We start from the raw sequence: 27,419 nt of genomic DNA on the forward strand, positions 1-27,419 counted from the left end.
CGTAGCCATCCTTGACAGCTGAAACAAATGAAACATGACGAGACGAGCCAGAAGCTCTGCATCAACTGTATGTAAGATGGAAGAGAAGCACCCGAGACCCTGTGCTTGTTTCAACATGTCGAAAACCATGGACTTGGCTGATGTCAGTAACGAAACCCTGATTCCCCCAAGTCTTGAACTGAAAAAAGGAACCTTATTTACCGAAAATTTCCCGCCGCCGCCAAGTCTAAAAGCCTGAGGCCTAAAAAGGCAGCTGCCGTAGCTTGCACTGGTTTCTGGGGGCGGCCCAACACTAACAGGTTACGGGGGAGGAGGCTGAGCCACTGAGCGCCCAGGCCAAGGGCCGCTATGATATGCCCGCGGCCCCGTACTAGGCGGCCACTCCATGGATCGGTCCCTGGCACATCCAACATCCCGTCCCGTCTGGTCTCGTCTTTCTCCCAAGGGGCCATGCAATGTGTTTCTCTGTCAACTTGACCATGCGCCCGCTCTGAATTGCTCAATCACTTGATTGTGTTTGATCCAATGCCTTGAATCTCCAACTTTGCCGTTCCTTATACATTGATCGATTCCTCTTCCCCCTCCAGCGCCGTCTTCCTCTCCCCTACGGGGCACCCCCTCGACCGCCCTCGCTTCCTTGGCTCTTCAATCTCGTGCCCGACGACCTCTCCGTCATCCATCACCGCGATCGCACTTGAACCTCCCATCGTCGTCCTTGTCCATCGACCTCCCCGCTCGAGATGGCTTCGCACGGCCAGTATCCTCCGCCTCACCTGGCCCCAAAACACCATCATCATGCCCCCTATGGCACTCCGCCCGTGGCCGTCCCCGGTGGCGCCCCGGCCGGCACCTTCTCACCCGGTACCAAGATTCAGGTCGGCAGCCACCGCGTCGTGATTCAAAAGTACCTCTCAGAGGGAGGCTTCGCACACGTGTACCTCGTCAAGATGCCCAAGCCCGTCGACGGCACCGACATGGCGGTCCTGAAGAGAGTCGCGGTCCCTGATAAGGAGACCTTGCGGGGCATGCGCACCGAGGTCGAGACGATGAAGCGCCTCAAGGGCCACCGGCCGATCGTCACCTATATCGATTCGCACGCCTCTGAGCTCAGGGGCGGTGGCTACGAGGTGTTTCTGCTTATGGAGTTTTGCAACGGGGGTGGCCTCATCGACTTCATGAACACTAGGCTGCAGCATCGCCTAACCGAGCCCGAGATCCTCAACATCTTTACCGACATCGCCGAGGGCGTCGCATGCATGCACTACCTCAAGCCCGCGCTGCTCCACCGCGATCTCAAGGTTGAAAATGTCCTCATCACCGCCAAGGGCTCCTCCAAGCGCTTCAAGCTCTGCGATTTTGGCTCGGCCGCGCCGCCGCGTCCCGCCCCCACAACCGTTGTCGAGTGTCGCCTCATGGACGAGGATGTCCAGAAGCATACCACCCTTCAGTATCGGAGTCCTGAAATGATTGATGTATACCGAAAGCAGCCTATAAACGAAAAGTCTGATATTTGGGCACTGGGAGTTTTGCTGTATAAACTATGCTATTATACGACCCCGTTCGAGGACCAAGGTCAATTGGCCATCCTCAATGCTAGCTTCAGGTTTCCGAGCCACCCCGTCTTTTCTGACCGACTCAAGAAGTTGATAGGTATAGTTACTCACCTCTGATGGGCTGTTCGTGAGACTGACCTTTTAGCGTCAATGTTGAAAGAAAACATGCAGTCGAGACCAAATATTTACCAGGTACTCAAGGAAGGCTGCGCTATGCAAGGGCGAGATGTCCCTATTCAGGATGTAAGAGGATTGTTGCCCTCGGTAGAACTCGCATTGACTTTACTCAGATCTACTCTGGCCAAGCCCAATCTCATGGTCGAAATGACAGCCCTCAGCGTAGGCAACAATCGTCAGAGCAAGCGCCAGTCGTGGGTGCTGTCTTCTCACGGGCTGAGCCGGAGAGACAAGTCATCCCTGATGTTGTTCCAATGAGAAGAGGAAGACCGGCGGCGTCACCAGCTCCAACCAAGGCGGCACAGAAGCCAGAGCAATCTCCCATGCGAAAGACTGATGGAGATCCCTTTGCAGCTCTTGATTCCAAGTCGACTCCCCAGGCCGGATTTGATGAGCTGTCATCGAGGTTCCCTACTCTTGATCAGTTCTCATTATTACACGACCAAGGGACCAAATTCGATTTTGACGCCTCCTCGCCAACCTCACCAACTCCTAATGCCCCGTCTGATCTCAACCAGAGAGTTACGGAGAGGCTGGCCGATGAAGCCTTTGCCATGCCTCAGCCAAGCGATACACGTACGAGGTCAACGTCGAGGCCGCACTCAGTCACGCCTGTTGCCCACCAAGCCGCGGTTGCTTCGCCTCCCCCAGAACCTTCACTGCAGAAGGTCTTGTCCGCACCAAGCAGGCCAGAAGTCAGCAGGGCGCAGTCCATCATTAGTAACAATCCCGAGCTGCAGGCGATTTCCTCTCAAGCAAGCTCGAGATACGTGTCTACTGGCACGATGACAGCGACTCCACCTCCTGAGCCATACAGGGACTTGGAGAGACCTGTTCAGCGAGAGTCTCACGAGTACGCACGATCCAGCAGCGCTACAAGGCAACCCGAGCAAAGTGCCGGGCAATGGGGCGCTGAAGAGTCACGCCCTGCTTTCCCTGCCCGGGGCTCGTCCTATCAACCATCTTCGCATGCTCGTCAACCGTCTTCATCAAGACCCTCTCTTGAGGGCGGTCGCCCTCGCGCAGACTTTTTGGAGCCTGCAGCCCGTACTTCTACCACAATCTCTCGACCGCGACCTGCAAGCACAAACCTCGAGGGAACCACGCTTGATTTCCTGCGTGAAAGAGAGGCTGCTTCCCGATCATCAAGTCGGCCACCTCACTACTCACCTCAGATTCCATCCCCTGCCCAGGAACCTGTGGCTGATGACGATTCGCGAGTTGCATCCAGTGATATGGATTTCCTGAGGAGCCTGGAAGATTCGGAGCGGAGCAAGGCGAGCAAGCGCTCCAGTCTGACATCGTTGTCTGGGAACAAGAACATCCTTGCAGGCAAATTTGGAGATGCCTTTAAGCGCTTCGAAGGCGGCTCTCCTGGAGGCGTGAGAAACCCTTCGCCACAAAGAGACGCGGGACGCCGTGACCTTACTCCTATCGCGGGCTCTGAGGCTACTGATGGGCGCAGCGATGATGGCCGTATACAGGAGGATGAGGATAACATGACGCCTGAGATGAGGCGTGAGATGGAACGCCTGAAGCTACAAGAAGAGGAACAACGTGTTGAGGCGGCCCAAGCTGAGTACCGTCGACGTGTGGCCTCAGGAAACCGTGGTCCACCTATCCCGCCAAAGAGCATTGGGGGAGTCTCCCGTGTCGTCAGCATCCAGAACCGGGTTCAAAGTCTCTTGAACGAGGATCAGAAGTCTTCGAACGTGCAGAGGACTGCCCAAGGATATGGAAAGTACACCGACTCATCGGAAAGTGGAGGCAAGCCCGAGAAGCCGCTACCTGTTAGGAAACCCCTGAATATCGCCAAGACTAGAGTTGAGCCTCCTCAGGCTCGGCCAGCCAGTACTGGCCCGGCCTCGACATCTTCTGCACCTCCAGCTCTTGGACCCAAGCCCCCAGCAAAGCCGATCGCCCCTAAGAAGCCGGTTCACCTGAACAGCCTCCCTACCGGACCACGTTCATCGTCACCTTCAAAACAGAGCCGGGCGCAGGCATCGTCAGCTCATGTTATCGCAGTAGATCTCCCTGGACAGCCTCTGTTGGACATGTCTGCCAAAGAGAAGGACGATTACATCCAGGACTTTACGAAGCGGTTCCCCAGCCTGGGCACGATTGAGATGGTGGAGCGGGAAATTGGCGGACAGAATGGAGCATCGGGACGGTAAGATAGACGACATTGAGAATCTAGTTTCTCATGCAGCATATACACTTGAATATACTCGGCGCATAGCATTATTGTGCTTGTGGACTTGAATCATTGGCGTAGTCTGAGAGAGGGGGTTCAAGGAGACGGGATGCATAAAGCGGGGCTATGCATATATGCCCTTTTATCTTATCGCACCCCAGCTCCAAACTTTTTTTTCTGAAGCAGCCAACTCCCCGTAGCTTCTCGCGACAACTGCCTGCAGCAACGACAAGACTTTTACAACACGATACAATGGCCAAACGCAAGAGACAAGCCGTCGCGCAGAGCGAACCTGCTCCTGAGCCTGTATCCAACAAGAAGGCCAAGGCAGTTCAGGCTCCAAAGGAAAAGCCTTCAAAAGAAAAGGCTTCGACACCTGCCGTCTCGACAACCACAACCACCGCCTCTACCAGCCCCGAGACGATCCAGATCGTGGTGGGATCTTACGATAGAATCCTTCATGGATTGACGGTAACGATTGGACCCAAGGATCAGGCCGACTTTGCCGACACATTCCTCTTCAATGCCCACACGTCGGCGATCCGATGCGTCGCAACGTCGCCTGTCTCGGCGCCTGTCGCTGGCCAGACGCAGAACGTCATGCTCGCCTCTGGAAGCACCGACGAGCGCATCAACCTCTACAGTCTGTCGGCGCACCCCCCGAGTCGAAGGGATCAGGACCTGCTCGCCAAGGTGGCGCCCCGACCGATCCTCGAGAACCCCAAGAACCGAGAGATTGGCACGCTGCTTCACCACTCGTCGACTGTGACAGCACTGCGGTTCCCCAATCGGTCGAAGCTGTTGTCATCAAGCGAGGACTCTACGATTGCTGTTACACGCACAAGGGACTGGTCGCTGCTTAGCAACATTAAGGCCCCTATCCCGAAGCCACAGGGACGACCCAGCGGTGATACGGCACCTCTTGGAGGTACACCGTCTGGCGTCAACGACTTTGCGATCCATCCCAGCATGAAGCTTATGATCAGTGTCAGCAAGGGAGAGCGGGCAATGCGGCTGTGGAACCTGGTGACGGGCAAGAAGGCTGGAGTGCTGAACTTTAGCAAGGAGATGCTACAGGAGGCTGGAGAGGGAAAGCACTCGACGGGTGAGGGCCGACGGGTCGTTTGGGGCAACGTGGATGATGCGGACGAGTTTGCAGTTGGATTCGACCGAGACATTGTGGTATTTGGCATGGATAGTGTTCCCAAGTGCCGAGTTATGGGATCAATCCGTTCAAAGATTCACCAATTCTCTTATGTCCAGGTGGACGAGGAGGCGGATATTACACTTCTAGCTGCGGCAACCGAGGACGGCCGAATTCTCTTCTTCTCGACCAAGGATGAAGACCTCACAAAGCCCGACGATGCGGATGACAAGAAATCCGAGTCTCTGCCTACAGCTAAGCTGGTCGGGCAGATCGGTGGCAAGGCAGACGGAGTGGATGGGCGGATCAAGGACTTTGTGGTTATCAAGAGCGCGACAGATGCGTCGAGAATGTACGTGGCGGGCGGTAGCAGCGACGGGCGGGTCCGGTTGTGGCGAGTGTCAGCGGATGAGTTGCAGGGGAAGAAGAAGAAGCAGGCCAAGAAGGGTGATGCTGCTGATGCTGCTGCTGGTGTGGGGAAGCTGTTGGGGACGTACGAGACGCGGAACAGAATCACTTGCATGACGGCGTTTTTGATGATACCCCGACCTGAGGGAGCAGAGGAGAGCGAGTACGAGTTCTCGGATGAGGAGGATGAAGAAGAGGAGAGTGATGGTGATGAGGATTGAGCGTGGGGGGTTTTAGAAGGAGAGGTAATTTGACCGCTATCATTTACATGATGATGGTGTTTCCACCATGACCTGACCTGAGCTGTATAGTACATTGACGTCGACCCATGAAGCCAAGTGACGCGCAAAATCACATGTCAATTGATGTACATTACTGTACCCATTCCACGTCGAACACAAAGTCCATTCCTCCTCTGCACACAGCCGAAACGGGGTGTTTTGACTCTGTCAACACTGTTGCATCGCCAACTGCTCCTCCCCCTTTCGGTTTCCTATTGCTGACGGTGTCACAGCGGCAACTTTGTTGGGAGGTGGCCGATCAATGGATCTCGGACGGAATCACGAGGGGCGCAATACGATGGAGCCCCGAGATCTGGCCAACCAACGAGTCTCGAATTGGGGCATATCACGCGGGTGAAGAAATAAACGAGACATGGGAACGAGAACGAGAGGTGGTCTAATTGCTCTCAAATGATATAAATACATATATCTAAAATATGGTATAATAACTGTAAGAATAATATCCTAATTACATGTAAATCCATATCCTTTTTATGTATAATTCTATTGTTCCCTAAGCAAGGAAAGCTAATGCCCGTTGTACAACTGTCTCGTTTTTTCCTTGACCCGCGTGGTTGCGAGCAAGGCACCTGGTGACTGACCCCTGTGCCGAAGCAAGCTCTTGTGGGGTAAAAAGCACATCCAAGGATGAAGATTTCCTGGGGTCCAAACTCTTTCTTCCCAAGCAAACATAAAGATCGAGCGTTGTAGGGCCTGTCACACAAAATTCAATGTGCAGAGTTTCTCAATCACCGCCTTCATTCCTCAAGAGGTCAAAGCCCAGTCTATTCATGCCTTATTCGAGGACGTCCGTGACATGGAGGCGGCGTCTGGAAGAGCGGGCGGGGAAAGACCCGACGCAAAGCATCCATCCCATGGCAAACGCCCACTAAAAAGGACCAGATTTCGGACCCCATGGACAAGGGGGTTGCATTGGATTGGGTCCTTGACCCTTCTCTCTACGTAACTGCTGGGTCTGGGTCTTGTGAGCATGTGAAGAGTCCGTCGTCGAGTGGTCCATGGTTTGGGTTTCATGGCTTATCCTCCTCTCTTCTCCTCCTCCTCTTATTCAAACCCGCGTCTTGACTTTCTTCTCTCTTACATCCAATCTTCATCTTCCATTGCTCTTCTCCGCATTGTTCATAAACCCTTCATCCGCATCTCCAACAAGCATTGATTTCATATACGCGTATCCACGACGAGGCTCTCACCTGAACCATTCATTCCCCCCAAGCCTTGCTGATTCGGATATCCCGGTTCTCAGCAAGCCACGTTTGGGCGCTCGTTCACCTGCGAACCGCACATATTGGCCCCAACAATATCCATCTTCCCGTCCCGACCGTCCCGGGAGCTGTAGCGTCCACATCTTGAACTGAGACCAGTGAGTAACCTTGGCTTCCGAGACTTGTAATCTCACCTTGCCCTTCAGCTGAGGCGAGGAGACCTTGTCTGCCCTCTATCCCACCGAGTCGTCGCTCACGGCCCTTTCTAGACCCTCAGCAACCACACTAGGAACCTTCGACTCGACTTCTCACAACACAATGGCCGACGACGGACCTCCTCTCCTCAGACCCATCCCCCGAAGACCCTTCGACCTGAGCCTGACGAGCCCAACACCTCCCGATGAGAACTCCTCGCCCGCGACGCCAGCCCCGGCGCAGTCCGTGGACCTGAACAACCCGCGATTCCTGCAGCCGACCCCCGAGCCCGTGAGCCTGAGCCGGCCGCAGTCGTTCCTTAACTTGACGTCGTCGACACTGTTTGGCATCTACTCGCCCACCGCGTCCAACTCCCGCGACCGCATCTTTGCTGATAGAGACGAGCTGGACACGCCTTGGGGTACTGGGGCTCAGACACCCATTAAGAGGCCCAGCATTGATGAGGCGACCTATGAGCTGCTGCGCGACCGATCCCACCCTGTGCGTCGCCGATCATCCTTCCGCCCTGTCGAAGCACCTGGACCTCTTGTCCCAGCACCATCGCCTGCGTCTTTAGCCCTACGAGGCCTTGTCCTTTTTGTGCTAGGTGTTGGCTATGGTGTGCTTGTCACCACGCGCCCGGACAGCCTGAAGTCCTTGAGGGGAAACATGATCCGTCCTGCATATAATTGGGCACATCTGGCTTTCTGGGGCTTCGCTGGTGTAGCTCTGGGCGCGCTGCTGCCCTGGCTCGACCGTGTATGGGAAGAGTCGTTTGGAGACGACGGTGAGGAAGCCGTGGCTGAAAATGATGGCGCTTCGACCAAGGATGATGGCCCCAGCACTGACTGGGCGCTCGTTGTCCGAGCCATTGGCGCCTTTGTTGGCATTGTATTTGCTATTGTGAGTTTGATTCCTGAAGAAATTATCTTTGTGTGTGCCGTCTAACACGTTCGGCAGCGCAAGGTGGCTTGGGCGTCGACCCTCCAGGTATCATTGACACTGGCCCTCGTGAACCCCCTCCTATGGTGGCTCATCGATCGATCCAAGCCGGGTCTGTTCCTCTCTGCGGTCGTCGGCCTCACGGGCTCGGTGCTGCTTCTCGGTGTCGACCCGGATATTATGCCGGCGCCCGCTCATGCCGCTCTTGGCAACTTCTCGCTGGGTCAGAATGGAGACCACGATCTGCCGGTCCTCGGAGGCTTGGCTCGCCAAGAAACACTCGAGACGGGAGTGTGGATGCTCAGCGTACTGTTCTGCAGCTGCGTGTGCTTCGGCAACATTGGTCGACGGCTTGCAGTTGGGCCTTCAGCGACTGCAAAGGGTCGCTGGGCTGGTGTACGATGACAGCTTAAAGCTATGCTTATCGTACTGTGTATATCATGATGTGTCCATGATGTTTTTGTTTAGTATCTGGGACTTGGGTCTATGGCTTAGGGGGGTTCTTCTCGGACGGTGCGGTTGGGTTGGTCACAAGACTGGATAAGGGGACTTGGGGGTAAATAAATGGCCTGGGATGGATATTCAAGGGGAATGATCCTTACTCATGGGTTGGGTTGGTGGTGTGTTTATGACGGCTACATGTTTGAACTCGACCTGACAACTTCAGGTCGACAGCGAATTGATAAAGTAGAGCTTGATGGAATTGCTAAGCATGATGAATCTGCTACAATTGCATTACCCAGTTCCCAATTAATTGTGAATATATCCATGCCATGGTTTTGGCGGTGTGATTCCTCCACCAACCTGGAGCTCCTTTTTCTGTCAAGGTAGCTCATGCAAATGCCCTGATGATGATGATTTTGTATTTTATATCCTTTTCATACTTTTTTCTCCTTTTTATTTTACTCATTCGACATCCACCTGCCGCCCTGAGTCGACGGACGATCCCTCGGCTCGGCACGACGTCATATCATCAATCGGCCTTGGCTAAGGTCTCCTTGAGGGCACGTGACTTGTCTCGGACGTTGTCGCCAAAGTCAATGTTGGATAAACCGAGCATGACGAGCATGCGGGGGTTATGGATCATCTCGTCGATGGTGATAGAGCGAGAGAGAACGTCGTGGAAGGAGAGGGCGGCGGCTTGGGGGCCTGAGGTGGCTATTCACGGGGAGAGATGAGGTAAGTCTAGGTGTTTCTTACGGAGAGAGAGAGAGACCAATTGGGGCAAGGAAAACAGGTACTGATTTGAGCAAGAAAGACAGGTTTTCATATCAATGGCATCAAGAGAAATCTAAAGTAGGTACTCATCGTCAAAAAAGACACTTACCATGGTCGTGTTTGGGAATCTGCTCCGGGTGCTTAGTCGGCCTTCCGGCGTAGATGTTGTCAAGCTCGGTCATGATGTAGCGGGAACGGCAGACAAAGTCCCAGACGTGAAAAAGGCCGCGCGGGGGAGAGGGCGGTGTCCACGACGGGTGCGCCTCGAGGGCCGAGACGAGGTCGCCGAGTCGGGCGGTGATTTCCTCGCGGACCTCCGGGGCGGGGAGGCCCGAGGCGGAGGTTGTGCCGGGACGGGATGCGCTGATCATGGTGAGTGTGAAGGAGGACGAATTGGAGTAGTTATCCAGATGAGCGGTAAGAGAAAGAAGCAGAAACAAGAATACTAATAGAAGAAGAAGAGAAAAAGAGGAGAGAAAGAGAGAGAGGAGTAACGTCGAGGCAACGTCAGAAAAAGCTTCCCCGCTACCTTACGGCTTCTGTCCAATTGCCTCTAGATGCAAATCTTGGGGTCTCCCTCGTAGCTACCGCAGCCAATCCCTAAGAAATACGGTAAAGGGACCAGCAGCCAGGGGGGCGGGCGGCTCTCTTCTTGAGTCGTGTCAACCAGGCTCGGTTCGATAGTTCTAGGCCCCCCCTGGTCACAGACCCTTGGAGTTACGCAAGTCCACCGCCGTCTGTTGTCAAGTTTTTTTTGGGAGACGAGAGGAGAAGACCATTCGGTTAGGTAGGGTCATCCGTGTTCAGTGGATACGGAAACGGGGGGTTTTCTACTCTGGCCGTTTCTGGAAAACGGGGTGTATGTTTGGGGACGAGGGGAGCTGGAAGCCATCATCGAAGGAGGCGGCGTTTTTGGGCGGCGGTAAGCCTCCCAAGCCACCATGAACCTCGAGACATTGACTATTGGCATGTGATGGATGCGGGACGGAGTACGCCGTGAGATAGCTTTCCTTTCACTGCGTAAGATCCAAAAATCTGGAATAGCTAGGACAAGGAAATGAGACGATGGAAGTGGAAAGCTTGTGTGGGGAACCCGAGGTTTCTCTGTTCAGGGTCCTGGAGCTTGGGAATTGTCGTGTGATGAGCTTCCCCTCTGAACTTGAGAGCGTTCAATGGGACAGGACAATCAGCAGCAGCTGAGACAGAGATGGCCCGTCAGCCCCTGCGTCTTGGTTGGCTGACTCGTCGTCATAGGTTCCATTGGTTGGCAGGGCCCTTGCTCTCAGCTCTCAGCACGAACGCCAGCACCTTGATCTGGGAACCCAGGCTGTGAGGGGGGGCCAGTACAAAGGCTGTCGTTTATCCTCTCCTCAGGGTGGTGAATAATATGTGATGATGATAACTAGATATAGATAGAATATATCTAAAATATTACTTCTTTAAGATATCTCTTTATTAATTTTAGAAGCTTTTATATAGATCTATGACGATGCTCGAATGGATGAATCTACCTTGATTGTGTTTTTCCTTTACCAGGATGGAGGGGTCGAGATGGGCGTCATGAGTGAGCATGGGTTTCTGCGTCTTACCTAAGATGTCACTTCTATTGGTACTTATCAGTGTACACACACACACGCGCGCACGCAGGTTGGCAAACGTTGCACGGAGAAACCTGGAGCTGCATTTGTTGGCCATCTCGATCCGGGCCGCCACACCTTAAAAGTAGCTCATTGGACCATGGTGATGGGTGACCACGCGGGGCCATGATGCGTAGATTAGATTTTGTCCAACGTTGGCTTTTTTCGTATTGTATCGTTGCGTACTCTTTGATGAATGAGCAATAATAGTTCAAAGATGAATAGAGAGAGAGAGAAAGATAAATGCCATGATTACTCAATAGGTATGCGACAACATCACCCCCAGTCGCCTCCATCATCATAGATACTGTACAGTCTCCCCCGCCGTCCTTGGTACAGACAAGCAAGTAGGTCAGCCTCATATGACGCCAACGACTTTTTTCCCCATCTTCTCACAGCCTTGCCTTTTTCCCATCCCGCGCCAATGGCGATCATCTCCCCCTCTTTTTTCCGTCTTTTCCATGTCTCGGATCCTGCCAGCCCGTTGACGGATGCATTTCCCTCTCTCTATTAAGTACATAGCGCCGATGACCGATTCTTCTCCATCGACTTCTCGATCGCCAAAACGGCCTTGTCATCAACATCACAGCGCGGTCAACACCCGTATGAGGGAAAAAAAGGGGACCCTTCTTTTTTTTTCTTTTTCGATAACCCGTGTCTCGTGGCAGCGGGCAAAGAACTAAGATCGGCGGAGAGGTGGGATAATGTAGGGTCCCTTGTCGCTGTCGAGTACTGTCTACTTTGATCTGCTGTTGCAGCGTGATCTGGGCTGTCATGGATGCAGTGAGGTCATTGGCTGTGTGGTGCCCTCGATGCGAGTGCGAAGGTTGCCGTTGATAGCTCGTTTCCCCCCACAGCCATTGTCAACCTCGATGCTTCTTGTTGGACGAGAGGATGGTCTTTGGGTTCGGTGTTTTTATTCATATGTTGATTTAAACCTCTGCCATTCTTGCTGCACGATAACGAAAGCGACGTTTCCGCGGCGTTGCTGTCAACGGCCAACTCGCATCGTTTGCATATAACCGTTGAGGTAACAAAGCATTACGATTTATCCAACGTCATGAGTGTCCCACGTCCCAGATTGCTATCGTCATTCGTTTTTGAAAAACTCATGTTATGCTTGTGACACTGAGGAGAGCTGGGGGTCTGAGAGTTGTGCCGAGTACTTCCCTCCTCTATCGACAACTGGTCATGGGAAGAATGCACGCGACGGGATCATCACTTGGGGATGCCAGTTGAAAAGCGGAATAGATTTTGACATATTTGATCATCTAGTTAGTCATCTTTGAGCAAAACTCAACAATCCAGAGCAAACATACACTCCAAACTCACTGGCCAAAGACCACAATCTAGACCCCCAAGCTACGCTACGCAGGGTCCTCCTCCACCTCAGGGGCCAGACCCCAAGTTGAAACCTCCAAAGTATCTGGTACCCGCCAGCGACTCTCCCACATCCTCCATCCCCATTGGTATCATCACCCCAAGCTGTGACGCCCTTGACTTTTTGACCAAGACGATATATTTCGGGACCTCGCGCGCGTGCTACAGTACAAGTATCCACCCCCCTCCTTCTCTACGTGCCTGCGAAGCCGTTCCGGATTGGTACGATTTTCTTGATTGTATGACGATCTCTATTCTTGACGATTGCTTCTTTGACCTGCTGAAGGCTTGAAACAAGACACGCCGTCCTCTTTTCTTTTTCTTCGTTTCCTCTCCTCTCCTTTCTTTTCTTTTCTTTTCTTTTCTTTTCTTTTCTCCTGCTGTCAAACTCGCCCCGTTCATATCGCATTAGATCCATCATCTCGACTCTATCCCATCTCCCCTGGTCCTTCCCCCTGTCAGCTGTCAGTCAGCTTGTGGAGGCCCGTTGAAATCGTATCCATCCATCACATCACATCACCTCGCACCCGCGACATCGCAGCGCATCCTCTGCCTTGATTCCTCATCCTCCGCTATCACCCTATATCTACGGCAATGCTGCGCTCCTTGCCTCCGATACGATCCTTCTAGCATCTTCCTCACGCAGAATCCATGTCTATCTTGTATCCGGCTGGTCCCCGTATACTGGACAATCCCGCGTCCTCCTCCATGCGCTCGAAACGAAGTCAACGGTTACGCGAAGACATCGGCAATACTCGTCTTCGACGACGAAGCCCTGGGCAACCACGAAGTCACCTGTTTTGGACAATTAGCGGACGAGAGACGACATAGATCCCTATCGAGAGACGCACCGAGTTAAAATACCTCCCCCACCAACACACATCATATCGAGGCTCGCACCTTATTAGAGAGTTTTGACGCCACGATAAGAAGAAACAACGAGTAACGAATTCGAAAAGACACGGAAAGATTACTCATACTTCGTCACTCCCCGAGAAAACGACGCCCATGCCACCAAACGCCACGCCGCAGCAGCCCGCGGCCAGACCCTCCCCCGGTCCCGGCCCCGAACCGGACCGCGAACCACCGGACTCCGGCCGATCGCAGTCGACGACTCCTGCTCCGGCGCCAAGGCATCGCGATGTCGCCCCGCGCGACTTTGTCCGGCTCTTTCAATGCCGAGTGTGCTCGTTGCCCCTGCGCGAGCCCGTTAGCCTCCCATGCGGCAAGACCATGTGCCGACGTTGTCTCCCCGAGACGCACCGTCGATCAAATATCACCTACCCCGCCGCCCCGGACCGCCTCCGTGGCTTCAAGTGCCCCTTTTCCGACTGCGCGAGGGAGCACGCGCTAGACGACTGCGCCGTTGACGTCGTCCTTAACAAGACGGCCGGGCACGTACGTGACGAGATTGACCGACGCAAGCTAATTGTCCATGGGTCCACGAGGGTCGAGTGGCCGGATCCATGGGCTGCTGCTGGTATCACGTCGATGAGGGAGGACGATGCGTATTCAAAGGTGATACAAGGAGGAAAGGTGGTTGCGACGTATTCCCTCGCAGAGGAGGGCGATCTGTCCTACGACACCGACATCACCTACAGCTACATCCCCTCACCTCCGACATCGCCGTCACGAACCCCAACCGTTGACGATGACGACGATACCAGCCTCATCCGCAAGGCGCAGGATGCCACGCGGGCCGAGATGGACTGTCAGGTCTGCTACGCCCTCTTTTATGATCCACTGACGACACCTTGCGGCCACACGTTTTGTCGCTCATGTCTTCATCGCATCCTCGACCACTCACGGTATTGTCCTATCTGCCGTCGCCCCATGGCCATCAACCCCGTCCTCAGCCAAAACTCTTCACCATCCAATGAAACAATTACGCGCATTATCGAGGCCTTTTGGTTGGACGAGGTCCATGCTCGAAAGGAGGCTCTTGATGCTGAGCGCGCGAGTCAGATGCAGGACTTTGACCTCCCGCTCTTCGTCTGTACGCTGTCGTTCCCCCTCATGCCGACCTTTTTGCACATATTTGAGCCGAGATATAGACTCATGATCCGTCGAGCCCTTGAGGGTGATCGTACCTTTGGCATGGTTCTCCCAAAGAGACCCCAGCACCCCGATGACGTTGACTTCCACGACCTGGGCACGTTGCTGCGAATCGTCAACATTCAGTACTATCCCGATGGCCGGAGTCTCATTGAGACGGTTGGCCTGTCGCGCTTCCGTGTCCGCAACCACAGTTACGTCGATGGCTATACCGTCGCCAAGATAGAGCGCGTTGACGACGTCAGCCTCGAACAGGAGGAGGCCATGGAAGCTATGGAAGCCGCACCTCTCACGGAGCAGTCCTCAACTGGAGAAGATTCCTCCATCCAAGGTGACAAGGTTTCACAAGATTCACCCTCATCTGCCTCCCCCCCTCCAGCCATCGACAGTTTGCCCATGCCGGCCTCACCCGAGGACATTGACGCCATGTCGACACAGAGCCTGATGCAGTTCGCATCTTCGTTTGTCGCCCGGATGCGCGTTCAGAGCGTCCCGTGGCTGACGGAACGCATGCTCACCATCTACGGCGAGTGTCCCGACGACGCCGCCATCTTCCCCTGGTGGTTCGCCAGCATGTTGCCCGTTAAGGACCTTGAAAAATACCGCCTTCTAGGCACATCGAGCGTGCGAGAGCGCCTCAAGATCTGCTGTTCATGGATCATTGAATGGCAGGCATCTCGATGGTAAGCTACCCCTTGGCCAAAATTCCCCCCTGTCACATCACAACCAACTATGCCGTTACGCCTCTTGCCCCCCTGATGATGCCCGCGATTCCAATCCAATCCATCCAACCCGCCGTCGTGACAGCAAAAAGAGGCCTGGGCTAAATCAAACGACGTCACCCCCTCAGGACCAAGCTGATTGACGGCCGATCAGGTCTCTCCACGGCTGCACAATCCTCTGATTGACTGCGACTGCCCTTCTACTTCACCCTCGGCATGCTTCTGCAACTACTGCTTTTGCTCTGCTACTCGGCTGCTCAGGCACTGCACAGAGAACAAGACTGATAAAGAGAGACGTGTTGTTTAAAATCTATTCTTTACAATCTGACACGAACAGGACGATCATGACACGACAGATAGGGTGAGGCTGGAAGCTACAGGAATGCATTATGGCATCACACCACAAAAGGCCTCGGAAAGGTGTTAACATATGGGATGAGATATCAGTTTGGGAGGCATATAGCCATAGCCATTGCAGTACAGTGATTTTGCGGATACCAAGTTCATCTATACTAGATACATTCGTCGTCAAGACTTCCTTCACCAGACAATTCCTCCCTGTGTATCCACGGCCGCATTAACGTCTCCCAAGCAGGCACACCACCAGGAGTCTCAACCCATGACCCAGGCATAACGTTGTCAGGCTTCTCTTCATCCTTCCCCTTGTCACTCTTTCTCGAATCGGGCGAAACCTCCTCCACCACGCGGTCGGTAACAACGTCCCAGCCCACCACGTTGTTGTCTGCCGCCGGGCCCGTTGTGCTGGGAACGGTGTCTTTCTGTTCCTCCCAGGTTATGTTGCCTCCAAGATGAGTATCGTTGCCCCAGTGATCATCACGCTTCTTTAGAACTGTCCTGTTGCTTCCGTTCGATCCCGAGGCCCATTTCTGTCCATTGTCTTCTTGTTTCCCACTGTTCGCATCCCAGCCATTGTTCCCGTTCCCATTCTGATCCTGATTTTGATCTTGATCCTGCCCCCAAGTGTTGTCGTTCTGTCCACTTCCATTCTGGCTGTGGCCAGGCACCGGGTTCCAATCTGTCTGGCTGTTCTGCTGGTTGTTGCCATTTCCATCGTTCCAGGTTGTGACATTGTTGTTCCAGTTGTTCGACCCAGCGCGAGCAGATCCATCACCCTTGGAAGCAGTGCGAGCGCCATGACTGCCATAGTTTTTGAAAACAGATCCTGCGCGCTGGGGAAGATAGGGGTTGTTCTGGCCCTGATATGGTGAGTCAAGTCCAGTGTGATGTCCATGTACTCCAACTTACGGTAAGGCCTGGCGGCATAACATTGTTCTGGCTCGTCTTGTCCTTGTCTTTGCTGGGTGGGAGAGCAGCGTTCTCCGTCCCGCCCATGACTTGAGGGTTGACCTGTACCCCATGGCCCATAGGGAGGGCCGGAGGAAATCCTTGAGGACCACTCACAGCAGGCCATACGTGTCCAGGCATCCCCTGGGTGATAGGCACATGCGCATATCCCTCTTGTGGTGGCATGGGGTGATAGTACTGATGATACGGTGGGTACTGACTATAACCTGGTTGAGGCTGGGGCTGGTTGAAGCCATAGTAGAAGGGGGTTTGAGGCACAGGAGGCGGTGTGCCACTAAAGGCGTTATGTGCCGGATAGAGATAGCCATGGTTGTTTCCAGTCGGGGGGCCTTGGTACTGCCTCATGACGTTGTTTTCTGGATCGTAGTAAGCATTTGGTACCGGGTCTGATGGTGTCTGAACGACTTGGGCGCGGATCGGCTCAATGAGTTGACGACGGCGAGGATGCGGGAAAAGCAGGCCTTGAGGGTAGCCTCTCCAGAGAAATCCATTCTGATGCCAGGAATTCTTGGGGACCATGCCCTGCGGCGCTGCGTTCTCCTTATCCCCTTCCTTCGTCCTGTTTTCCTTTGCCTTTTTGTACTTGCCTTGGTTCTCTTGGTTCGAAGTTTCAACAGCCTCCTCGTCTTCAGCTTTGTCTTCTGGCTGGTCGGGTGCTTTCTTGGCTTGCTTTCCGGCCTTCTGATTCCCTTTGTTTTTCTGCTTGTTGCCTTTCTGGTCCTGTCTGGCCTCCTTCTTTTCGTCTTCGTTCTTGGGACTATCAGCCTTAGCCTTGCCTTTGTTCTTCTGCTTCTGCTTCTTTTTCGGCTCGGGTTCGGGCTCGCTCTCTGCTTCTGTTTCATTTGTCGAGTCAGAAGGCTCAGCATCAATCTCCGATTCCTCAGGCGTTTCGTCCTCCTTCGCGTCCGACTTGGGGGACCCTTTCTTCTTCTTCGTCTTCTTCTTAGGCTTGGGGGACTCAGCTTCCGACTCAGATGTCTCGCCTCCACTGGTTGACTCCTCGACTTTGGTGTTCTTCTTCCCTTGCTTCTTGGGTTGTTCCTTCTTTGGCTGCTGCTTCTTGGGAGGTGACTCTGATTCAGACTCTGAAGTCTCCTCGGCAGATTCAGAGGTGTCCGTCTCGGACTCTGGTTCCTTAGCCTTCTTGCCACCCTTCTTTTCCTTACCACACTCCTTCTTCTTGGGCTTGGGGGGTTCTTCGGGTTCAGAATCGGGGGGGTGCGTGCTAGGGGAAGTGCTATCTTTGCTATGTTTCTTGCCTATCCTCCTCAATATCTCTCGCCCCTTGGTGCATCGCCGACACTCACAAGTAGGGTCTGGGTCCGAGTCCCAGTCGCTTTCGGCGTCGTCTGCCACTGGCTTCTGCTTGGCCTTCTTCTTCTTTTTCTTCTTGGTGGATGGGGCATTGTCTGAGTTCTCTGCGTCAGAGTCACTGGCGTCCGAGCTCGAAGCATTATCCGACTGACTCGAGTCTGATTCCGGCTCTGAACCAGAGTCGGACGCTTCGTCCGATGCTTCCAGGGGAGTGGGAGACTTCTTCAAAGCCGACTTGGGGGTGTCTTCGAAGCGAACCCTCTTAGCAATGGTCTTGGCTTCTTGGGGAGGCGGGGTGCTGCGTCCGGTGCGCGGGTAGGTGATCTTGATGGTGTCCTCCTCAGATTCGTCATCTGTGGTGACCTCGACTCTGACGACGTCGCGCTTCTTCGGTTTCTTTGGTTTCTTGGGGATGGGTCCGAGGGCGGATTCGATGGTGGTTCCAACTACCCATTCGCAAAAGAGCGACGGGCGTTGCTTCCTACTGTTCGCCATCATACAAAACTGATGTACCCAAGCGAGCGGATGAAGGTTGAGGTGACGGTAGGATGAGGGGCAAAACTGAGATGGATGAGGTTTTTTTGTTTACAGGCGAGTGATTGAGATTGGTATGGCAGTGTCGGCAACGGGAAGCGAGTCGAGGGTGACAGCTACCGACAGCTGCCAACAGCTGGCAGGGACAAGTCGAGCCCCAAGTGGCCAACTCCCTGATGATGGGATCGGCTGCTCAGATGGAATGAAGTTGGCAAAGGTTTGGTTTGGCGATGAAGATGGGAGATGTAAAAGAGTTTATCTGGATATTGTAGGCAGATGAAGGGTGGAGTTGAGAGAGAGGAAGGAGCGAAGTTGGGTGAATCCTTCCTTCCTTCCGTTTCTACCTCCTCGCTAGCACCGAGAACCATCATTCACAACTTGTGCTTCAACTTCTTCTCCTCCCACTCCTCGTTAATAATAATATTCTGCCAAAACCTCCACGCCGCAATAGCAACTGCCACCGGAGGACAACCAAGCAGGAACCATGACCACCAGTCCGGGCTCGTCTTCCTCATCGCCCCAATCGCCTTGTCCAGCTGCTCCCTCAGCTCCTCTTTTGTCCCGTCGTTCCAGAGCACCACGCCCTTGCCCTCTCCTCGCTCCTCACACCGGCGGGCCTTCTCCCTCACGTCGGTCTGGCTGCGCACCCGGTTCTCGGCGTCTTCGGCGCTGAGATGCGGGTCGCGCGCGCGAAGTCGTTGCATCTGAATAGCCGGGTCGCGGACTGCCACAACAGCCGTCACGCCGCAGAACCTGTCGAGGCCGCTCTCGAAGAGGAGGGGGATGTCGAGCACCACGGCCCAGTGACCCCGGAAGTAACACCCGACAACCATCTTGAACATCTCCCATCGCACGGCCGGGTGCACGATCCCATTAAGAACTGCCCTGTCCTTCTTGCGCTCCTCGCTATCTCCGAATACACGGCGTCCCAGAGCGGGTCTGTTCAATGGCCTGCCTTTGCCATCGGGGCCATTCTCGGGCATATCCTCTGACGGCTCAACGAGAAGATCGGGTGTCGTAGGTCCAAAGTGCTTCACGATGGCATTGTATCCGCGAGTACCAGGCTCTACGACCTTGCGTGCCAGGATGTCGGCATCCACGATTGGGAGCTTGAACGGCTCTGAGGCAAGTATCGATGAGACTGTCGATTTGCCGGTGGCAATCGAGCCCGTGAGGCCGATGAGAAGCATGGTTTCGGATGTCCGCCAATTGATTGAGTTAGGGATGAAATGAAATAGAGTCTCTTTGGATGAAGTGAGGTTGAATGATGATCTGATAGCCGCTGGTGGGATGATGCAATTACCGAGGCTGTAACAGCCTGAGAACGCCAAGCTCGAACAAAAAGCTGGGGAAGTGGCTGGGGTATCAAAAGCACGTAATCAAGATTGATTGACATAAATAATGCTTCAATTTCGACCCACTTCTGCCTCTAGATGTAGGGCTTATTTTGGTCGGAAATTTTAACCTCATGGTTGCATGCCGCATCCGACGACATGTGATGGATGTCCTTGAACAATTGCATCGTCAACACGTTCAGAGAATCAGTTTGGGTCATAACAGTCGTATTAATACAGCACAATAAGTGCAGTATTCCAAAAGTTTTTCATCTCAGAGACATCATCGTGCCAGAGGCGATGCGATGCGATGCGAATTCCATGTCCATCTCAACAATCGAAGTCCTTCCACAATCCCATGCCACTATCTCAGAGCCATTGACCTCAAGCCCAGCATCCTCCATACTTCATTTCAACCACTAGTGTGGATGAGTCACATCTTCCAGGTAGGGATCCGATCGAAGTTGAGGGTGGCCGAGACAAGGGTCGTTGAATGAAAATAGGTAGGGTTTCTGGTTTCAAAGGTCAGCTGCTGTTACATGAGAAGGTTCGAGTCCACATACTTGAGAGACACCAAAAAGAACGAGTATCAACCGTGAATAAGGCTGTTCCATCAGGTATATGCCGAATGAGAGTCGACTAGACAGAATCAGCACAAACCCTTGATACTACAGCCATGAGCCTTACAGATATTCTATAGGTGCGCGCCAGTAGGGACAGTCCTTTCGTATCGGGTACGTCTGCGGTTCACATCAGCTTCAGACCACCACCAGTACAGCACGGATACTCACAGGGTGTGCCATCTAGCTAGGCAGGCGAACGGCATAGAACCAACCCTCGTCGGTCACGTACCAGCGGCAATCACCCATGTGATCAATGGTAAATCGGTTGCGCTGGGTCCAGTTGCCGTCAACCTCACGAACATAGTAGAAACGGGAAGGGTCATCATCAGCGGGCTTGAAGTCCTGGGGCTCGTAGAGCCTGTTCTCGTGCGCGAACTGGATCTGGCGGAGCTGCTCCTCGCCAGCAGTGCGGCCGATACCAGTGACATCGGGGATGTGGCCAGAATTACCTGCAATGATGGGGACTGCGCCGGGCATGGCAGCAACCCCACCCGCCATGCCGACCGCTGGGACGGCGCCTGCAACGTGCTGGACCTGGGGCACATAGTGCTGCTGGTGGCCATGCACGAGGATAGGCTGCTGCTGACCCATGGCCGGCTGCTGGACGAGGTAGGGCTGCTGATGAACGACATAGCTAGCATGGATACCAGGCTGAGGAGCCACGGCACCAACGACTGGCTGCTGTAGAGAAGTTAGCAAGTGTTTATCGAGGCTGTCAAGCGAAGAGAAAGAGAAGCATGGACGGCTAGCGATGCTCGGTGAACCACTCGGTCCAGGTAGAGCAAGAAATGAGGGGAAGATTCAACAAGACCACTTGCATAATAGGTGTAGCCATTCAGATAAAATGTCTTTGGCAGCACCACGGTAGTGCATGCAGCGGTGGTGGTGATGGGGGCGGGGGCAGAAACAAAATGAGCAGGAACAGGAACGGGGACAGAGGCAAGAGCAGAAGCAGGAGCAGGAAGACCGACTTGAACACCAGCGAGTCCCCCATCAAAGCGAGGCACGTAAACATGCTGCATGGGCCCGAACGTGGTGTCGGGAACGGGAGGCTGGAAGTGGACGCCGTTGGGAGGCGGAGCGGCATTCTGATAATCGCCCATGGTGTTGCTTGGGGGTCCGACGCCGATATAGGTGACTGTGTTGTGTGTGCCTGCGGGCGCGTTGATGTAGGATGCGGGATGAATTTGAGGATGATGTTGCTGAGGGAGAGAAAAATACGCCGCCTGCTGAGGGGGAGGGGAGATGAAACCACCGGGACCGGTCGGCAGCTGGTGGCGGAGGCTCTGCGTAGGGTTGGCACTTGTATGCCACTGCAGCTGGCTGTTGGCCGCGACACCAAGCGCAGGGAAGCTCGTGGGCTGGTTATCTTCACTCGCGGTGACCGCAGGAGGAGTCTTGGGCGCTGCCTTGGAAGAACCGGTGGCAGTGTTGGCGTTGAATCCTCCGCTGGGCGAGCTGGCAGTCGTGTATCCCGTGATGTTTTGGCCCTTGAGGATTCCCTGAGTCTCAAAGTGCACCTGGCGAGCTTCGGGGGTCTTTGGAGGTCGGCGAGGAGGCGCCTTTGGAGATTTGGAGTCGTTGGTGCCTGCCGCGGCCATGGTTGCACTCTCTTATGCTCGAGTCTCTTCAGAGAGGGTGGATCTTTGTCGTTGACAAGGGCCGTGAATCAGGCCCCCGTGAGGCTCGAAATTGTAGCCTCGAGGCCGCGATGTAGGAGGAGAGAAAGGTTCAGGTCCCAATGGCTCAGGGGTAAAGTAGAGAGAAGGCCAAGCGACTCGAGTGCTCTCGACCGTCCAAGTGCCACTCAAATTAAAGCCATAAGAAAAACAACTGTGCTCTCGCTACCTAGGCAAAGCAGGCCTTGTAATGCATACTTCACTGCTTCACAGCTGGCAGCCAGCCGGCACAGTTCACCTTTGCAATGGATCCATCACGGAAGCGCTCCAGCATTCACCGAGGTAACCCCCAAAACAAATAACACGGCAAGTGAATAACAATAAAAACTTGCAGTAAAAATAAAGAAAATTTCATGCTCACCACTTTCTGTAGCTCCCAGCTCTGTCCATCGTGCACCCAGACCGACTGCTCCGGAGCATTGTGCAGGTTGTCGTAGGGATCCTCGTATTTGGTCCAGGTCCATGGAAAGCAGGGAAGGCACATTTTCGACGATGTTCCGAAATCAGTTGGCCTACGGTAATTGTAATTGTCGTCGCGGCTCTCTAGGGCGCTGCTGTGGGAATTGAAGTTGAGAAGATGGAGTGTGAACCTTCGCGGCCCGATCCCAAGTAGAGGAGAAGTAGGCCGTTCAGCAATTGGCATCAGTGTCTGCCATTGGCGCCAACCACATTATCCTCAGGTGTAACAAAGCCTCTTTTAATGGTAACGCATCTCATAATGATTACCTCGTAATGGTTTCAACATGAAAAGTTGTCCGACATCCATCGCAGTCTCTCTACATTCGACAACCACTTCTACAAAACCTCCCCCGAACAGTCCTGCACAATCAAGTCCATTAGTTACATCCATCTTCCTCGCTTCCTTCCATTTCTTCAAGTTTAAGGGTCATTTCTTCGTCCTTAGGCGGAGGGTCTCGATGCCGTCCTGATCCCGACAATGTCTACTTCCCCCTATTTATGTCCGACATCTGTTCAGTCCAATGGCTTCCGGGCCTGTTCCATTGCCTGGATAAACCGCCTCCCTTGTCTCTTTTCTTGATCGCTATGCTGCGCTAGGAGCTCATCGACAATGTCGAACTGCTCCAACGACAATTCCGGTTCGCCAGTAGCGGTGTCGGGCGGGAGTCTATCGTCGAGTTCGTCAATGTCGGGCCACATCCGTCGCAGTCGGATCTTCCAAGGCTGTTCTCATGTTAGCATAGGTAGGGAATTACATAGAGTAATTGCAAGCACTCACTCGAACAACAACTGGATGCTTTCCTGCACGAACCCCCTGGACGAATTCGTCAAAGGACGCCTCCTTGAGCCCCTTCCAGCGTCTGATGTCGGCCGGCCCCTGCGCTGGGCGGATGTAGTAGTTGACGTTGTGATTCAACTTGAAGACCCAAGTATCCATCTCACTTCCTTCACAATCCACCTTAAAGGTAGATTTGTTCAGTTGGTCGAGCAAGTTTTGAGCCTTTTGCATCGCCGCCGCAGTCCCGCGCAGCAAGATCTGCTCCAGCTTAGTCCGTACCAAGTCCAGAAGATGCCCATCGTCCTCGCTTTTGGAGACAGACCAGCTTTCGAGTCGTGACAGAAAGCCCTGCAGACTGATGTCGGGCGGCATATTGACCCGTTGAAAAATCATTTTGCCGTCGACGGCAAGGTCTAGGACGATGACTGTGTAGTACCCTGGCAGGAGTGCTCTTCCATCGGCCAAACGGCTTTTGGCTATCAGGTTGACTTGTTCCGTGATCCCGTACTTGTGCCTTACATCGGACCACTTCACCGGCGGCAAGTCCTTCTGTTCCCAGTTCTGATCCCACTGATCTTGGCACTTGGTCTTGATCTCCTGTTCCAGAACAACCTGCAGTCTGGGCAGAATATACTCTTTCTTGGACTCGAAAATCTCCTTCATTTCCTTGCCCCGGCGCTGGAGATCATCCGCAACGTGTTGCTTGTCCCGTGGAAGCGGCGTGGAGATGTCAAAGGGGATGAACCAGGTGCGGTCAAACCCATCAAACAAGCTATAGCCTCTCTGTTGGGGGACAACGCCAGCCCAATGGGGGCTCCAGAGGGGAGTTGCATCTCTCTGACCGGTGGTGTAAACGACGGCGGCCCTCGCTCTCCAGTGGTCAAGGCGGTACTGAATCATGTCTTCGGCAAACTTCTTGACGTTGACGCTGCCGCTGTTGCTGCTGCTGCCGCCTTTCGGAGCTTGTTGGGCTCCTGTCTTGGGCGCTTTCTGTGATCGCTTCGAGTCCTTTGTTGGCGGTGGGTTCAGTGTCTCTGCGTTTGTGGGTGTAGTCTCGACATCATCAGCATCCGACGGCCGCGGCTTTCGAGTCTTCCGTGAAGTAGAACCTCGATCTGTACGAGCTGGGCGGGAGGTTGCATCAGGGGCTGCATCAGGAGGTCGAGACTTGTTCGAGCGCGATCTTGCGTTGGTCGCCTTGCCGTTTGTATCCATGTTAGTAGTGTAGGCGAATGGGGATATCGACAACGCCTAGTTCGGCTCGACAAGGTAAATGCAAGAAAGAGGCGATAATAGCGATTGCTATTCCATAGGAATAAAGGGTGAGGGCGATGCTTTTTGAACTTGTTGGGATGGCAAACGGCAGACAAACAAACACTGCAGTCACTATCACGGCAGGGGGCAGGTGCGGCATCGCACTGTCAACGCACTGCCATGGCCCGAGCAGTGCCAAACGGATCTGAGTGAATCCATATACCTGCCTAAACTTGGGGGACTGTTTGACAATGGGCATATCTATTCTTATAGGCATCCTTAATATAAGGATTATCTAAAGGGAAGGAAGTATAAGACTTTGCTTAAATCATAGGAAAAATTATATTATATATCTTCTAATATTAAGTAAAATTATTAAGATATACTTATATGTTTTGCTAAGGGTAGATAGGTAGCCTTAGCTAGGTATATGAAACTTGATGTGCTGGGTACGCTCCTCACTCCGTGCACCAGGTGCCATTGGATTAGATGATTCCATCAATCCATTTGCTTCTCGATTCCAATGACCGATCTCAAGCTCTACTGCTCAAGTGCAACTGCGCAGTTCATGCAAGGTATGTCGTGTAAAACGTGTTGAAGCCATTCTTTTCATCAAGGACCAGACGCCAGCCCCCGTTGGTCTAATGCTCGCTGACCGAACCTCATGTAATGTACAGTTGTTAAACCCATGGGAGGAGAGATGTCCGTTAACCATGCTACCAAACTCCACCCAACGCTGTAGCCCCAGCATATACAAGGGAAACGCTGCCCCGTGTCCCGTCTCCGGCCCGCGGCCTCCTCTCCCTTTTTTTTTCCAATAGATGGATGTCTTTCCTCCCATCCGCGTGTCCGCAATTAGAACTAACCGTCAACCGGCCCGGCGCCAGCGGCAAATAAAGATGTCATAACGTTATTACAGAGTCAGCTCCTCAGAGGGTGCGGGAACTGGCTCTGGGATGGGGAAGAAGCTTCGTCGCACAACCTAGATGGTCATTAGAAATGAGACGCCAAGTAATGGTTGCAGAGTTGTACTTACAGCCCAACCAGCGGCGACAGAAGCCACAATACCACCAGAGATCATCATAGGTCGAATACCACGAGTGCTCTTGAAGAGCATACCACTCAGCGCACCAGCCAGGACAGTGTTGCCGGCGTCGTGCTTTCCGCGCAGGCTACCAATCAGGGAGTTGATGCAGTTGTAGATAATGGCGACAACGCCAAGCGAGTTACCCAGGAAGGGACCCCGCCTGGTGACCGAGTTGAGAACAGCGTTCAATCGCAACTTGGGAGGCTGGCCGGCCGACCTCCTGAGACCCTCCTGAAGACCCCAAGCACCTCCGATACCCAGACCAGCCAGGTATGTGACGCCGGTACCGTAACACAGGTCGTCTGTGAAGCCGCGCGAGGGCAGAACTGATTGGCCACCGGGCAGTTCGGACAGGGCTGAGTCTTCGAGGGAGATATATTCGAGAGTGTCTCTGTTGAGGCCGGCGAGAGGGTGTAGTTGTGAGGGGTCGGCAAAGGCAGAGCTCTGCAAAAATGACTCGACGCCTTGTCCCTCGGTGGGATCGAAGGAGAGATGCGCGGGTTCTTGTGTCGTCTGAGGCTGGTGCTGCTGCTGCTGAGAGTGAGGGGGCTTGTTGCCGCCCGTGAAGGCGTTCCAGAGAGAAGCCATGACTGCGGATGGAGGATCGGGGATGCGAAGAGACGGCGCGTGCGATGGAGAATTGGAGGGGGCACAATCGGCGGGTGTTGAAGAGTCGCAAGGTTTCTTATCCGAAGCTCGGGGGAGTCCCTCCTCAATGATGCCGGCTCAGAAAATTTTGGGAGCCACCCGCCCAGCTGGTCCGTGCACGCCGGATTCCCCGACCTTCTCTGGCTTCACGTGACTACGGCGGGCTTGGGCCATTGACCCGAGATATCAGATCGCGGAGATGGTCGGGGTTCATGGTCCGTGGATGCGCGGTTCGAATCACGAAGCGTGTAAATGGATTTGACGTGAGGACGGGTAAAATTCTGCTTGGATTTATGACGCTAACCTATAGCGCCGCCAGCAAAGTGAGCCTCAAAGCGCCTCTCTCGTTGTCTGTGCTCAGCGCAGAAGCACCTTGACAGCCAGAGCGCGGCATCAGGGTTCTCCGACGTCGCTCAACGACTGAGATCCGATAGGAAACATGGAATATCACAGCATCGCCGCAGTCAAGCTTGACGAATGAGTTGAGGAACACGCTGAGCGACATCGCGTACAGTTCGTGACCAACGCTTCATCCGCAGCCTGGTCGAGGCTGGGCGCAAAATTCTCGCGCCCCACGATGGTTCGTGAATTTTCCGCGTCGCGTAAAACGTTGACAGGATTACCGTCAAATAATCTCAAGGCAGGGAAACAGGAGTGTCGTTCTTCGCGACACTGAAATCTACGTAAAAGAACCAAATCTCGAGATATGGTATGTTGAGACCACCCCACAGTCACAAAACCTTGAAAGGTCTGCTGCGGCTGAATAGGAAAGAGTGTTCACATTTCTTCTTGGTGGCCGGGAACGGTGGGAGAGAGACTGAGGAGAGACACTAACCCACAGCAAGCCGCTTTCGCGGAGCCGCCGTTTTAAAGTAATATTTCACATGACGGTGAAGTATTACCCCAATGATGACTGAAGAGAAAAGAAAACCAGGAAAGGTCGTCGGGAGGAGGAGATTTTATAGCTGAGGCTCCAGGCGGAAAATGCGCTAGTGCGATTTTGGCGGGGCTGGGTTATGTAAGCCGCCGAGCCCTCCCAACCTCCTCCAAGAGAGATTGGACCTCCACTGTGAGGGTTCGAGGTACGACGTCGCCGGCAGAGTTTTCTCCTGTTGGTGGATATGGTTTTGCATTACGGAGTAAGGATCCAATTTTCTGGATACCATTTGTTTGGATTGTGTCATGGGAATCGTGGAACGGGATCCCGTACATATCGTCACTCAAGAATTCTTGCTTTGCTGCGCCGTGATACCC

The 27,419-nt window shown here is 53.8% G+C and overlaps 10 protein-coding genes across 10 annotated transcripts; 4 read left to right on the forward strand and 6 right to left on the reverse strand.

Annotated features, from left to right (window-relative positions):
- Positions 1-740: 740 nt before the first annotated feature.
- On the forward strand, positions 741-3,904 carry NCS54_01032200 (Hypothetical protein; the record flags this gene model as incomplete). Its single annotated transcript, XM_053155636.1, has 3 exons — positions 741-1,650; positions 1,699-1,796; positions 1,844-3,904. The coding sequence occupies 3 exons, from the start codon at positions 741-743 to the stop codon at positions 3,902-3,904; spliced, it is 3,069 nt and encodes a 1,022-aa protein (XP_053011611.1).
- A 146-nt stretch (positions 3,905-4,050) lies between these two features.
- Positions 4,051-5,697, forward strand: NCS54_01032300 (Hypothetical protein; the record flags this gene model as incomplete). The annotated part of the gene is made up of 1 exon (XM_053155637.1): positions 4,051-5,697. The coding sequence occupies one exon, from the start codon at positions 4,051-4,053 to the stop codon at positions 5,695-5,697; it is 1,647 nt and encodes a 548-aa protein (XP_053011612.1).
- A 1,601-nt stretch (positions 5,698-7,298) lies between these two features.
- Positions 7,299-8,522, forward strand: NCS54_01032400 (Hypothetical protein; the record flags this gene model as incomplete). Its single annotated transcript, XM_053155638.1, has 2 exons — positions 7,299-8,078; positions 8,136-8,522. 2 exons carry the CDS (start codon positions 7,299-7,301, stop codon positions 8,520-8,522), a joined length of 1,167 nt encoding a protein of 388 aa, XP_053011613.1.
- Positions 8,523-9,090: 568 nt separating this feature from the next.
- Positions 9,091-9,706, reverse strand: NCS54_01032500 (Hypothetical protein; the record flags this gene model as incomplete). The annotated part of the gene is made up of 2 exons (XM_053155639.1): positions 9,091-9,275; positions 9,445-9,706. 2 exons carry the CDS (start codon positions 9,704-9,706, stop codon positions 9,091-9,093), a joined length of 447 nt encoding a protein of 148 aa, XP_053011614.1.
- Positions 9,707-13,360: 3,654 nt separating this feature from the next.
- Positions 13,361-15,311, forward strand: NCS54_01032600 (Hypothetical protein; the record flags this gene model as incomplete). The annotated part of the gene is made up of 2 exons (XM_053155640.1): positions 13,361-15,090; positions 15,284-15,311. 2 exons carry the CDS (start codon positions 13,361-13,363, stop codon positions 15,309-15,311), a joined length of 1,758 nt encoding a protein of 585 aa, XP_053011615.1.
- Positions 15,312-15,641: 330 nt separating this feature from the next.
- Positions 15,642-18,267, reverse strand: NCS54_01032700 (Hypothetical protein; the record flags this gene model as incomplete). Its single annotated transcript, XM_053155641.1, has 2 exons — positions 15,642-16,346; positions 16,396-18,267. 2 exons carry the CDS (start codon positions 18,265-18,267, stop codon positions 15,642-15,644), a joined length of 2,577 nt encoding a protein of 858 aa, XP_053011616.1.
- Positions 18,268-18,674: 407 nt separating this feature from the next.
- NCS54_01032800 (Hypothetical protein) lies at positions 18,675-19,607 on the reverse strand (the record flags this gene model as incomplete). The annotated part of the gene is made up of 1 exon (XM_053155642.1): positions 18,675-19,607. The coding sequence occupies exon 1, from the start codon at positions 19,491-19,493 to the stop codon at positions 18,675-18,677; it is 819 nt and encodes a 272-aa protein (XP_053011617.1). The 5' UTR covers positions 19,494-19,607.
- An 833-nt stretch (positions 19,608-20,440) lies between these two features.
- Positions 20,441-21,861, reverse strand: NCS54_01032900 (Hypothetical protein; the record flags this gene model as incomplete). Its single annotated transcript, XM_053155643.1, has 2 exons — positions 20,441-20,941; positions 21,004-21,861. The coding sequence occupies 2 exons, from the start codon at positions 21,859-21,861 to the stop codon at positions 20,441-20,443; spliced, it is 1,359 nt and encodes a 452-aa protein (XP_053011618.1).
- Positions 21,862-22,911: 1,050 nt separating this feature from the next.
- Positions 22,912-24,391, reverse strand: NCS54_01033000 (Hypothetical protein; the record flags this gene model as incomplete). Its single annotated transcript, XM_053155644.1, has 2 exons — positions 22,912-23,121; positions 23,177-24,391. The coding sequence occupies 2 exons, from the start codon at positions 24,389-24,391 to the stop codon at positions 22,912-22,914; spliced, it is 1,425 nt and encodes a 474-aa protein (XP_053011619.1).
- Positions 24,392-25,343: 952 nt separating this feature from the next.
- Positions 25,344-26,105, reverse strand: NCS54_01033100 (Hypothetical protein; the record flags this gene model as incomplete). The annotated part of the gene is made up of 2 exons (XM_053155645.1): positions 25,344-25,412; positions 25,467-26,105. The coding sequence occupies 2 exons, from the start codon at positions 26,103-26,105 to the stop codon at positions 25,344-25,346; spliced, it is 708 nt and encodes a 235-aa protein (XP_053011620.1).
- Between the last annotated feature and the right edge of the window lie 1,314 nt (positions 26,106-27,419).

The sequence above is a fragment of the Fusarium falciforme genome, chromosome 8, assembly GCF_026873545.1.
Source record: "Fusarium falciforme chromosome 8, complete sequence".
Taxonomy (NCBI): Eukaryota; Fungi; Ascomycota; class Sordariomycetes; order Hypocreales; family Nectriaceae; genus Fusarium; species Fusarium falciforme.